Here is a 14,545-nt window from a genome sequence, read left to right on the forward strand (position 1 = left end):
TATTGGTAACTCAAAACTAACTAAGAAAACACAGGGCAACTTCAAGGCAGACAGCAGGAACAGTCTGCTCATCACTATGCAGTGTACTTAGTTGTATTATCAAAGACAACTGACTTCACTAAATTAGATTTCCATGCTTGTTTCTCAAATTTATTCTTTTCAACTCTGCCAAGAACGGGATTAAAGAAATCACCTACTCAGCCCACTCTGAACTACAGGCTTAGAAATACTTAATTTCCTACAGTTCCGTTTCATGGTCATCTGTTTAATTATTATCTCAAGGCTGGCCTTTTCATTTCTAAAAGAATTGGTATAAGCATGTATTACCCCAGAATCACCATAATTAAGAAAAATAAAGTTTCTAAGATTCAGCATTTTCTTTTACAGTTTTCAGAGTTGAAACTCTGAAAGATAAACTTGCATTTTACTTGTACAATGTCTATTTTGTATTTGCTTTCCAACACATTTGACAGATTTCAAGAGTATGCAATGTACAAAAAGCAAAGTGGTGTTTAAAAACCAGACACACTCCTCCTCCTGCAAAGCATACATGTAGAAAATAGAGATCAGAATTTGGGAGGGGGGAAATAATTCCATTACTTCAATTAAAAAGCCAAACACAAACCACTAAAAATATGTAACAACTTATTCAATCACAACACTCAAAACACATTTAACTTCTTAATAGACACACATTACTATGATGAATTTTCTATTCCCTGGTTTATATCACATGCTAAAAAAAAAAATCTCATCTTAATTTAAAAAATGCATATTTATTTTTGAGCCATGATTACAATAAAGCTATGTTAACACCAGCCAAGCTCTTTATGCAGAAGACATCAGTCATATTTCTAAGGTTATTAATTTCAGTAGTCAGCTTCATTCCTGTTAGTGTCATCTTAACTACCATCTTAGGTTTTCGGATTGACTTCTGCTTTTCCCAGAGTTGTTTACCCAACTATGCCAGACAAAACCTTTTACACTTGAATAACACTCATTTGAATTTCTAATCACTTAAGTTGTAGTGAGTAAACTCACTGCAGTTTAGATTATTCACAGCTCTAGAGATGTAAATTTTAAAAAGCAGATATTTTACATTAAAATTAAATTTCATAATTACAGATAACACAGCTCCAGCTTGGCCACGAAATTTTAATTATGGCTTGATCTGTTAAATGGCTTCACATGCAAATTAAATGCAGACAAATTTCTATTCTCACTGTAAGCAAATCAGGTGTTATTCTATTCTTTACCTAGAAAGTACAGCTTTTTTCCTTCTTTACAAGAAGTATAACAAGCAATGTGAACTCAGAGCAAAACATCTGATTTAAGTTATATGCATTACTCATACTCCCCAGTGATTAAGACAATTAAGATAAAGAACACAGCGTTTTTTAACTATAGGTCACTAGTTTCAATGTGCTTCGTGTCAGCAGCAAGCAAAGGGATGCATGCTAGCTTCTCAGCAGCCAATTAATTATTTGGCTGTACAATCACACTCCTAGTACAGATTACCGTCATATATATTCATTATGAATCCTCAAAGCCTGTTTCAGGGAAGCATGTCTTAGAAATTACTAAGCAGATCTTCTCCCTCATCCTCTAACAAGTGGTTCCCTCAAGACTGGTGGTCCTTTTGAATGGGGAAAATATGGATGGGGAATGTAGTGCTAGCACATGTGCACTGATCCTTATCCCATCATCCATGTGCCAGTACAAGTTCTGCTGGAGCACTGCCTTAAAGAGGAATGGTAATTCCTGAACTAACACTTACAAACATAAAACACCAGCACTCCACAAACCAGCTCTCACCTGTTTCACTTCCTTCATCCAAATCCTATCCTTTAATGCAGGAACAGGTAAGACCCTCTTCTCAACTTGCCTATAACTGTTACTTGTCCCTACAACAGAGACCAGTGACAATACACTCCATAGTGTTAACAAGGAACTGTTAACACGTGCTAGTTCATTTTGATATAAACTCCAGATTTTCATTCACAAAGGTCACTGTATGTTCTCAATTCACGTAGCTGCATCTAGGATAGCATCAAATACTATATGAAGTAGGTTTCATTACTGTGACATACAAGCTTTGTTTCCCCTTTTTCCTTACATCACACTTGAAGTCATGAAGTGCTGCAGAAAATGTTCTTGCAGCCAGCATAATGTGGTAGTATTCAACAGTGCTTATATCACATTTCTACAGTAATTTAAGTCTCCACAACATGCAAAGCATTGAACAAAGGGTGGTCGCAGCACAGCAATTAAGAAAATTGTTCCTTTCCTTAACATCTTACTTTAGGTGAACAAGCAGCTGGAAATTACTTGAACTCTACACATCCTAGAAAGTTAGTACAATCAAAATTACATGTTTGTATACAATTCATCAAGAAGCAAGAAAAAAGTTTTGGTCTCATTTCAATACATCAACATTCCTCTTAAGGAAGAAAATAAAAATTGGCTTCCCCTACACCCAAACAAGCTCACAGACTATAAGCACAGCATAATAGATACTGTAGGGGATTGCATCAAAAGCCATTTAGCTCAGTATGTTGTCTCCTAACACAGCTGTAAGTAAATGCCCAAGAAAGGTTAAGAACAGGATAAGTGCTTATCATACTTCCTCTGAGCGCCCTCCCATCCACCAACTATTTTCAGTTCTTGGGATTTCCTGCAGTCTATTTCATGTCCCACAATGGGTTTCTCTAAGTTCTTATCTATTAACCTCCAAACCTACATAAAGAATTTTAACTGTGCATGACTTCTGATACACAGAAGTTCTCTCTATTACTGAATGATAAACTACTAACTTAAAGCAACGCCCTCATCAAGTTCTCTTACAGGAAGAAAAGTGCAAGCTTCTAACTTTTCAATGCAACTCATATTTCATTAGACCTTTTTGAGGGCCCCAATTCACTCTGTTACCTTTCCCAGGCTGAAAAATTCCAGCTGACTTTACTTTGCCTTATACAGAAGTAATTCCATACCTTTGGTTGTCCTTGAAATCCTTCTATGAGCTTTTTCCAGTTCTACGACAGCCTTTCTAAAATTTGGGGACAACAGTATTCAAAGTGTGGCAGAACAATACAAAGTGACATTTTGGTCTCTCACCCTTTGCTGATAAACCTAACACTTGGTTTACTTTTTGAACACTACTGAGCACATAATAGATGCTCTCACCAACTTATCACAGCCCTGAAACATCACTCTCTGTTGGTACCAGTCAGTTCAGAATCAATCATCCTATCTGACACTAGATCTGCTGCTCTCCCATGTGTGCAACACTAGATCTTTCAAAATAATTTCATCCCCACTTAATATCAAATAACTCAGTTTAATAAGGTCCTGCTGTAATTTCTCAGTGTCATCCATTAATCTCACTAGCCCAATACAAGGCCTTGTGTCATCAGCAAGTGCTTTGAACTCACAGCTCATCCTGGTTTCTGGGGCATTTGTCAACATTGTGAAAAGCACAATCCCAGCAGAGATCCCTAGAGCCCTACTGATTACCTCTGACACTTGTCAGGGTTAACTATGTAATTTTTCCTTTCACTTTCATTTTTTTTTTCTTTTCCACACAAGAACTTTTTTTATTACCCTGTGGCTACTTAATTTTCTTAATTCTTCAGACTTTGACAAAAAGTTTAGAAATCAGTGCATACTGTATCACCTGGACTGCCTTTATCCCTGGTTGCGATATTTCAAACATCAACAGATTTATAAGGGAGAATTTCCCTACACAGAAACACTGTCAATTTACTAAAGCAAGTCATATGTATTTAGGATCTGTTAACTCGCTTCTCTAGTATAGAATTTCTAGTCATTTGCTCCTAAAGTATGCCAGACACATAGACATCCTGTTTTCCAGATTTTCCTAGACTGACATACCAGGTATTCTCAAGTGAGAGACTGTACTTGACTAACAATTCAGCTACTTCACTCATTCTTGAACTTTTACACTAATACTAGCTGGTTCCAAGTATTTTTTAAAATAATGTTGCCAACTTAGAATGCAACAAACTTAAGTCTTTTTTCACTGCCTGACAGAAATTTTCTCCTTCGACATCATCTCTGTCATCCATTTTAGTATCATCTTAGTTGCCTCAATGCTTTCTTGTTTTAAATAAATGCCTGTTCTGTGTTTGGGAATACAGTCAAGTATTCAGTCATTCTGAACACACTGGACAACACTAATAGAGAGGTCATACTACATTCAATAGGTAGCAGGGCAAAGTCACTTCAGCGAGATGTTGTCAGTGGCCAGGGAATTAAGAGCATCAGTCACTGCTCTTCAAATGTCTTGGATTTCCAGGCACTTACATCATGCATCAGCTGCTTATATTGATAAATTCACACTTCTCCACCAACCAAATTAACAGAAAAGACTGAGACCACCACATTCTCTGTTAAAAAAAACTACAAAAGCAGATAGGTAAGTACCATTATTACTCTGACTTTTTTTTTTTTTTAAAGTAAGAAATACCCTAGATGTGTACCTGTAAATATAGAATGTAACAGGAAAAGCTACTGCTGGCAGACAGGTCTTTCCTGACAAAGGTCAGCCTCAAGACCCCAGAGAACTATTAAAAAACACAAGTATTTTCTAACCTGTACAGCACAAATAAGTGATCTATCAGTAGTACAGGTTTCCTGTATTCACAATAGAAGGTTTACAATAAAATTAGTTTACTTGATAAATGCTGGTGGCATATCCCTTTTCAAGATCTGGTCTTCTGTTGTCTGAACAGTCTCTTTTCCAACCTGCGGGAGAAAAAATCCACACTTAAGATTCAGAATTTCACTGTAAAGCCTAGATGAAAACAGAAAAATAACAAGTTTGACTTGTACTAATAATTCCTTTCACTAGGTTTGCTGTTGCTGTGTATTTGAGGCCACTGTATACTGTGGTTTGTATAATGCTTTAGAAATCATACGTTGTTTCCTGCCAACATCTCCACTAAACTATCAGGGGCACTTTTCCCTCTTCCCACTCTCTACAGAAACAAGACTATTTGTTTGCTGCATTTAGCTGTAATAACATAATCACTGAACTCTGTAGTTTTCCATCCATCCTAATCCCTACAAGTCAGAAATCAACTTCAAAGTTAAAAAAAAAATCCTATTCAATGTAGTCTATTAGAAAAGTGTAGTTAATTACTGAGAACACACCCCACATCCGCATTCACACCATCCTTTAGGCAAAAATAATCGCGCACAAGCTAATAAAAGAAAAAGATAGAGTAAGATCTGGAGTTTTCTACACACTAGTTCTTGTGTTATACAAAAGAAGTCTTTATAATTAGTAGCTGGCTCTCTGGACTATGAGATCACCAACTTGACAAAATATTTCCAGCTCCTTTGTTCACTATATTTTCCAGCTGAATAAGCTATTCAGAAAGGCATCACAAAGCAGAAGGTCTTTAACCCAGGCACTAGTTTTGTGTTAAGAGCTGCCAGGCCTGCTCAAGCTAGACAAGATAGCCCTGAAAAGCCCTGATCAGCTGCTGGTTTTTGACAGAAGTTGTAGTGTGCCAGTATGCACAGCACTTGCCAATTCTAATGCTGTACAGCCTTCCAGAAGCACCATTTCCTTGCAAATTTATGCCACTTGCCAAAAACTGTCTCCCCAGCCTGGTCCTTTTCAGAGGGGCTTTACAGAGACACATTGATCCTAGTATTTTATGTGGTTGAAACACTGATTCAGCCCAGACTACTTTTTTTTATCTTAGTAGTAGACTCAAGTAGTCACATCAGTATTTGTATGTAATGAAGGGAAGATCAGAGAAAAGGTTGGAGGTTTTCAATTTCATTATGTTTCATCTCTTATAGTTGTTGTAGGCTCACTAACAGCCATCACCCCTCCTAGTGCACAGCACTGCAGCATGGCTTTGATTCCTGAACAGCAATTCCTCAGGAGCACAATTACAAATTTATCTCACACCCCGTTTCTTGGGGCAGAGTTACATCACCCACCAGAGAGCAAGCCTGCTTTGTCCCAGTTATGTCCAGCACACTCAGGAAACACATTCTTTCTATTTATTGCATGTTTGTATGCACACACATGTGATAAAGATGACACAGGAAAGAAGTAATACGCAGAACCTTTGGCTTACACATCATTCAGTCAGAAGGCTGTTACCAAGTGAAAATGAAGAGCGATACTTTATTTCCAAAGAACCGCTGTGAGAAAATCTCATTGCCTTAGAGATTTCTCTCATACCTGGACCAATCTGCATGTAGTTCAGTATGTTTAAAAAAAATAACATTTCTTAGAATATACAGTTTTTAAAGAGTGCATTAAAAAGTTTAGAATGCGGTGGTTCAATCAGAAGGTCATTCTGACAAACATTATTGCTATTTTATGTTGAATAATCTCATCCAAGTCCATCACAAAGCAGAAATAGTCATTCCTCCAATATCCTCAGAACTACAGAGCATACAGACAAGACCCAAAACTTCAGGCAGTTTCCATGAAGCCTCAGAAAGGTCCCCTACCATTCTAGAAGAAAGGACTTTTTATCATATTTTAAGCACCAGTTCAGCATATACACACTGAAACTGCTTAAATATAAAACCTCATGGCTCCAAGGAAAGCATTTCATTTTTAAACAGTTATTAATTAACCTTTACAGAAGTTGGTCTTTGCATTTGTAAACCGAGGTATAGAGATGCCATGCAAAGAACAAACATACACTGCAAACCACTTAATAGGCAAAATAAAAAGAAACAAAGCCACGTTTGTGACTAAAAACACAACCCCAGAAGAGTTTTATGAGGTTCCCTTTTTAGCTTTGTGGTTAAGGGGATTTTTAAATTTTGTTTCTTACTTTTTAATACTATCAGGTTTCTTCAGACTGAATTCTACATAGGCTATGCAGTTCTCAGATGTTGCAGTGTAACACAGGTAGAGATTCATTCATGTCTGCGTCCTCCACGCTCCAGTACCAAGGGTATGAAGACCCCCTACCCCCCCTTAAGATGTGGTATCTACACTTTCCCTACTTCAGGCAGAAGGTTTGTCAACCATCATGCTAATACAGAACAATTATCCAGGAAACCTGTATTTTATTTCTGTTCAACAGTACATAGATGGGGGGGGGGGGGGGGGGGAGGAAGGATTCTCCTACTTGGTTTCAGATATTCTTAACTAAGAAAACTTTTCTCTAAACTGGGAAGCAACAGTGTCCATGAATAGAAACTGCTGCTTAAGTAACACTGAAGTAGTCATTACTCATAGTTCCAAAGAAACTGCACTGGTTACACAGTAAAGAGACCATAACTTCTTGAATACTGTCCCTGCAAAAAGCAGCAGAGGAAGGGAAGCTCTCAAGCAAAACTTACCAAGACGGTTTCATAGTTACAACTTCTATCTCTCCATATTCATTTTGATACTCTGGGAGATCAGAGGCAAATCACCTGAATTGAGATAAAGGCTGAGCTACTCCCCTACTATTTATCAACAGTGAACATGAAGCTGACAAGCCTAAAAACAAAGGAAGCGGGACACACAGAAGGCATATATGGCTACTGAAATGCTGCCTAGGAATGTACCTTGAAGAACCAGGAGATTGAGATTTCCTGCTGCTTTTGGCTTTTAACCTTGCTAGTAAGCCTCATGCTCTCTTATCTGCCACTGATTAATAAGAGATCAGTACATTTTAAGCTTCCTGCCAGCGAATGTTATCCATGCAGTGCAAGAGGAAAACTTCCTGATCAGATTGAGATTTTTTCCTTGTAACCAGTTTTACAGCATTTTGTCATGCCTGCCTCTACTGCAGGAAAGACACAACATGAGCATCCCCAAGGTCCCTTGCCATGCTTCCTCATTTGCTGGATATAGCATAGAAACAGCTTGTTCAGTGAGAGAAGGAAAGAGGTTCAGCTTCTGTAATTCTTTAATAGCCTGTTTAAACAGACAATGAATTCAAACACCCAGTAATAGCTACAGTTCTCTTGACTTCTAGTAGTTTGAAAGTAGAAGCTACATATATAAAACACTATATATAAAGATTAGAGTCCAAAGTTAATTGTTTAGTTTTAATTTGGTTTCCATTTCACTTTGTGTTGGGGTTGTGTTTAAGAGATTCTTCTGAATGCATACAATGACAATATCAACTTGGCAGCTTGCCAGCTGCTGGAAATGGAATTTTTTTTGCAGTTTATATGATTTCCCCAGTTAAAAAGACAGACAGCCATAGAAGAATTAGTTCTTGCAGTGTTCTGGAAGCTAATGGAAAACATGTGTTATTTTAGCAAGGAGTTAAAAATATTCCCACATCATCATCCAGGCAACACACACAGAAAGAAAGAAGTGATGGTAAGAGTTTTGCTTGACAACGTACCACAAAGTGATCTAGTCTGTATGCTCTAAGAGCAACTCTACCTATCGTAGTTGTTTGGCAATGTTCTGGTGGAGAAGGGGAAAGGGTGCAGAGGTGGCTTCTACAAGAAGCTGCTAAAAACGTCCTGTATGTCTAGAGTAAATACCAGCCAGGCTCAAGGACAGATCTGCTGCTGACCAAGGCCGAGCCAATCAGCAACAGCAGTATCACCTCTGTGATAAAATATTTAAGGGGGGGGTGGGGGGGTGGGGGGAAGCCAATCAGCCACTTTTTGCCACCAGAGAGTAGAGAACAGATGTAAGAAACTGTGCAAACACCACAATCAGTGAAGAAGTGGGGGGGGGGAGCGGGGGGGGGGTGGGGGGGGGAGGGCACTGCATGCACCAGAGAAGAGATTCCCCTGCAGCTCATGGATGATGGAGAGCAGAGATCCCACCTGTAGCCTGGGGATAAACCCCACACTGGAGCAGGTGGGGGACATGTGGAAGATACTGTGACCTCTAGTAGAGCAAGCTCCTGGCAAGACCTGCAGCCCATGGAGAAAGGGGTCTACACAGTAGGCTTGATGGAAGGACGTACAACTCTGTAGGGGATCAGCCTAGAGCAGTCTGCTCCTGAAGGTCAGCACCCTGTGGCAGATACCCACACTGGGGCAGTTGGTCGAGGGCTGAAGCACCATGGGAAAGGGCTCACACTGGAGAAGTTTGTGGAGGACAGTCTCCTGTGGGTGGGACCCCAGGCTGGAGCAGAAGTGCATGAACAATAATAATAATGCATCCGTTCCACATCTTCACCCCCCCACTGCCCCGCTTTAGAAACAACTCATGAGGAACTGACTAAAACCCCCACCCCTGCCTCCCCTGTGCTACTGGGGAAGGGGGTAGTGGTGTGTGAAGAAATCAAGAATAAAGTTGAGTCTGCAAAGAAGGGCAGGGTGGATGGAGGTGTTTTAAGATGTCATTCTTTACTCTTTTCATTGTGTGTGTGTGTAATAACTGAGATTTTTTTAATTCTGCGTTGAGTCTGTTTTGCCCATGATGCTGGTTACAGAATCATCTACCCTGCCCTTAACTCCTAAGCCTCCCAATACATATTTTCTCCCCTTTCCAGCTGAAAGGGGGAGCAGTACAATGACTTTGGTGGGTATCTGGCCTCCAGCCAGGGTTAAGCCACCATACTACTGTAAACATTTCATATTAATATATCTAATTTTATGCATTCTTTCATGTTTTCCAAGCTTCCCAGAAGTGACATAATGAAAGTGTTAAATCTCACACCTGAAGTTTCTTGTACATCAGTAGAGTTCCATGAAGTTCTCAGCAACTTCTCCCTCAGTCTCTCTAGATGTCAGCCTTGAAAAACTAAGCTTAAAGTATTTGCTGTAACTATGACAGCAGGTTCTACATTGCATACCCATCTCAAAACAACTCTTTTCCACCCACAAAGCATTTTAAGAAATCAAAACTGGCCTAGATTTTAAGGCTGTACACAAACCATCAAGCAGACCTAGAAGCAAGCTGAAGTTACATATTTATGCTTTTTCCTTGGTGACACAGATGATTTACATTTCAGTCCAGACTAAAACACAGCATGGGCAGAGACAATTAAGTGTTTGTGAAAAGTTTCTGATTTCAGGTTACAGGCCAAGGCATCTTACTCGCAGGTGACGCTATGTAGAAAATGACTGAAGTTAATGGTATCCAGCATACCCTACATGTTTCAGGGTTCATCCTTCCCCACAAGGCTTGTACACTGAAGGCCTAGACAGTAGGTCCTTTATCTCAAACAGAGTTCAGACAATCGGTCTCAGTGGGGTCAGATGTGTCAAGGGCTAGATAATTACTACAATTGTTCAGCTTTCCTTTTGTAAAGCCAGCCATTGTAGCCAAATCGCACAGAAAGTTTTTGGGAAGGTGCTCTGGCAACAAAATAGAAGCAAAGAGGACTTAGCTGTTTACCTTCATTGTTGTCAATCACCATTTTTATTGCAATCCATGTTCTGTTTTTATTTACAGTATAAAGCAGATCCAGTTGTTGGTATTTCAAGCTATTTTGCTCAGCTCTAAGAAATACAGTTGTTGGAGTGAATGTTGTTTTATCATGGCCCAACCTTTAGCTACCATAATCCACATAGTAAATGTTAGCAAAACAGAATTGCAGACATCCTGGTATAGTAGCAATGCTTAAAACTTCTCCAGATGCAAGTCAAACAGCTTTGGAGAAACATCATGAGATTTCTTCTTCACACCTAAATTTCACAAGTCACGCAAAAATTCTCATCAGCTTCCAGTAAAGCCAAAACTGTGAACAAAAGAGACAAGCAATTTGAAGTGCTTTTAGAAACATCTATGAGAACAGGTTTACAGGGTACTTGTCACAATCTAGTCCTCATCTAATAAAACTTAAAGAAGTCATTTACAATGTACAATACAGCTTTTTTTTAAACACAAAACTATTTTTCCTCCCAACACTCTTGGAAACATTTAACAAAGCAAGTTTCCAGTTCCTTCATCATTCCACTCCCATCTTGCTTTGAATTATGATTAGGATTGGTATGTCACTAGCAATAGCATGTTTAACACTGTTTTAAGTAGCTGTAAGGTTTTCTACTTATCTGTTGGTGAAAAGGCCAAAGGAATTAGAGACTGAAAAATAAGCCCAAAAAATGCATCCAAATTCTCTTCCTGCTTCTAGTTTATGCCAAACAACACACATACATTAGTGACATCCGTCAACAAGACCACCTTTGCTTCAAGCCAGGCATGAACCTAAAAGAGACTGCTGAATCAGAGCCTATCTTCTTCGCCTTTCAGTTAATATGGAAGCTGTTTACCAGCTCCTGGTTTACTCATGATTACCCTGGAGACTGCATTCCAGGCATAGCAAGGTACAATTTCGAAGTCATCTGGAAATAAGTAAATTAGAACACTCCAGCCATCTGGTCCCTAATAGCAGCAAACTGACCTACCTGTCTACACTGGTGATTAAGACAAATTCAATTGGCTTGAGGCTTAGGAAATCCTGCTGGCCAAGTAAAATACACAGCTATGAAATGAGAACCATATGGAAACTAGAAAGTGACATCATTTGGGTACCAAAAGACTTCTATTCATGCTACTAATGTCTACAAACGTTTACCCATACAGAGCTGAGACTTGGCTAGTTTAGCTAATTACAGGATACACAATTTAACATAAAGGAAACAAAAGTACATACTGATTATGTGAGAATTATACTGTTATAACCTAGGAATTAGATTCTTCCTCAAGAGAAGAGTTTCTTCTTCTAAACCAGTGCTTCCAAGTTACAATTACCTTAAGACACTGTAACTCCAGTCAAGTAACAGAAGTCAGTTCTGACTTTTAAGCATATACAAAACTCACCTGAAAAAATAGGATACAATTGCCCTCTACAAGTCAGATGCACAGCTGCAGCTAGCTACTACTTCCTTAAAATCCCCTGCAAGTGCCTCATACCAAACAGCACACAGACTTCAAAAGCTCTTCCAGTTCATTTCCATGTACTTAATCACCACTAAATTCACAAGCACTTAACATAACACCTGCTGAAGATTTATACACAGATCACTACTGTACTAGAAGATAATACACATGATATCAAAGCTGAATTCACACACTTGTCCAAAACAGAACCAGCCAAGCACAATGATGATGCTGGTAGGTCTGCATCATCTTTGACAGTCTAAAAGCTGCATATTGAAAAGTTTTTCCTCCATGACTATTCTCCCCTGCCCCCAGTGGTTGACATGCATTTTGTCCCCCAGCCTTCCAAGTGTTAAGCGAAGTAGAAATACCTAGAAAGTTTACTTGTGATAGGGGTTTTTTGGCTGTGTTGGTAGCAAAGTAATAGAAAGCCTCACCATAGGAAGTTCATACATCATATAAAGTGGAAGAACAATTTCTTTCCAGATACAGCAATGGCCTGTGAGAAATTGTGTTTCTCAAGTAGAAATGTACAAATATTGTACTGTACAGACCATTTCTAAGCCAACATAAGCTATAGCTTCGCGGAAGTAATAACAGATTTTCTCCCCAGGCTGGGTTTTTTTCCTTCATAAGAAGGATAAACTAAGTTGGAGGTGGTCTCTGCAACAATACTACTAAATTGATATTTCACTTATCCACGTGTTAGCACAGAAAATAAAGGAGCTGAAAAAAGTTTTCTTTTTACTTCTTAACCAAGTTTCAGATGCAGAACAGTAGAAAAGTTTCTTCCTCTCAAGTTTAACATGTCTTGCAATCAGATGCAAGACATATCCACTATAAATGCCTCAATTTCACTTTGATATTTAGTTAACTACAAAATCTGTTACTTCTAAAAACCATTTTACTTTGAGAAAACTGCTAATTTGACAGGTATTGTTAACTACATACAGCATTTTAATGTAACAACTGAAAATGCAGGTTGGCAACCAGACACTGAAATTTATGATCTTCCATTTTTATATGCAAATTTGTACTGGCTTCTAAACACCAGACTACTCAACACTGATTTTCCCTCTTCACACAAAGGGCAGCATTGCTTCACTTATGAGCACTCTCATTCATTAGTGGTTTTTATGAAGGTTTTTCTCCACTGTCATTTGTTAACATTTTAGAGCTCTGTGCTAGGCTCTGTATAAATACATAATATTATTCAGTGCACTAACAACAGCAGACCTCTGCTGTGTCACTTTAGAAGAATGCTGACAAATAATATCCTTTTTCTAATGTGGAGTTTAAGTACCACCAACACTTGATAATATGTAACTTACCACTTTGAGAAGTTATAGGTACCATTTCTAGCTGTTTAATTCCTTTAAGTTTAGCAAGTTAATGAAAAGTCCTTTGAGTCTTTCTAAGGTTAAATACATTTAGAGATCAAGTTCCTTTACCTGCTACAAAAGCGTGACTGAAAAGAGCAGTATTGCTCCAAATCTGATTAGAAGCTGGTTATCTCCTATAGCAGGAAGCCACACTTGTTCCCTTCAACATTGTCCTATTTGAGGAAGTTGCTCCAAATTTAAAAGCAGTGGAACAGAAGAGAATAACTCTTCTGAGCAACCATCATGATACATTAAACAGACATACAGGCTAGCTAACAGGAAACCTGTCTGAAGAAAGGAATTAACATTGAATTGTGAAAGCAGAAGCTAGATCTGTCAGGTCTACAAACTCCATCACAGCTTACTTTCTCCACTGGCACACAGTAAGAAGGTCAGTTATCAGTATCACCAAAACATTTAGTAAAGTCTCTTTAGTATTTCGCTATCCTGAGTAATTGGATAGCAGGAAACTCCAGGTGCCCCCACTCCCAAATTGCCAGAGCAAAACTGTTATGCCAGACATCAGCTTCCAATGGAGAGATAAAGCACTTCATATTCTATGGAAATCATTGATGTCAAACTGAGAAGATTAAAACAACAAAAAAAGTGAGATTAACAAATAAAACCTCCCATCCTGTTGCACAGCAGGGGGTGTGAACGCGGCAGGGCTGACAGCTCAAGTGCCTGTCAGAGCACTAAGGAATGCAGGTGTTCCCCAGCATTAACTTAGGACAAGTAACAAAAGTTGCACTACTACCTTCCCACCCTCCCCCTCAGAGAAAGACTGAAGTCAACCTGAAACCCATCTAAATTCACTGAGGTTCCAGCTCCCCACTCCTTGATTTTTTTTGAGAAAAAGGGAACTTCTTATAAGTGTGACAAAGAATCAAGTAATACCTCTTCCGTTGCTACAGTGAAGTCAGTTGTTTAACAGTTACTACCTCTTCACAGTCAAATTTTTCTTTTGCTATTCTATCGGGGCAAGCAAAATAAAAAAAAGTGACCTTTTCACTACTACTACAGAGTTCCAGAGAAACTCCATTTGTTTACATCTGTTATTCAGCACAAATATTATGCTGTAAAAGTTGCAAAGATAGCTCAGCTTGTCAGAGTGATTTTTAGTGTAGCCCAACAAGCACTAGTCAGTTTACCAGCGTGCGCTCTTACCAAAAACTTTGTAAGAGTTAAGCAGAAGTTCGAGAAAGTGGTTTTACACATGGGAAAATAAAGTGTCTTTCACGTATTGAGTGGTTTTGTGACCTTTCTGTAACCAAGTCTGCTTCTGAAGACTTCACTGAAGGATATTTAGACACATGTATGCACATTCAGAGGCTGCAATGGGAAACATCTTTCGAAATCACTTTTTGGTAGCTTT

At 38.8% G+C, this 14,545-nt stretch overlaps 1 protein-coding gene across 1 annotated transcript in view; it reads right to left on the reverse strand.

Annotated features, from left to right (window-relative positions):
* VCL (vinculin) overlaps positions 1–14,545 on the reverse strand; it is a gene marked incomplete at its 5' end in the record, with an annotated part of 52,651 nt that overhangs the window by 31,037 nt on the left and 7,069 nt on the right. The window contains one exon of the mRNA XM_084264606.1: positions 4,694–4,764. Within this exon, the coding sequence (XP_084120732.1) occupies positions 4,694–4,764 (71 nt within the window). The remainder of the gene's footprint in view (positions 1–4,693; positions 4,765–14,545) is intronic.

This window comes from Gallinula chloropus (genome assembly GCF_964237585.1).
Source record: "Gallinula chloropus genome assembly, chromosome: 5".
Lineage (NCBI taxonomy): Eukaryota > Metazoa > Chordata > Aves > Gruiformes > Rallidae > Gallinula > Gallinula chloropus.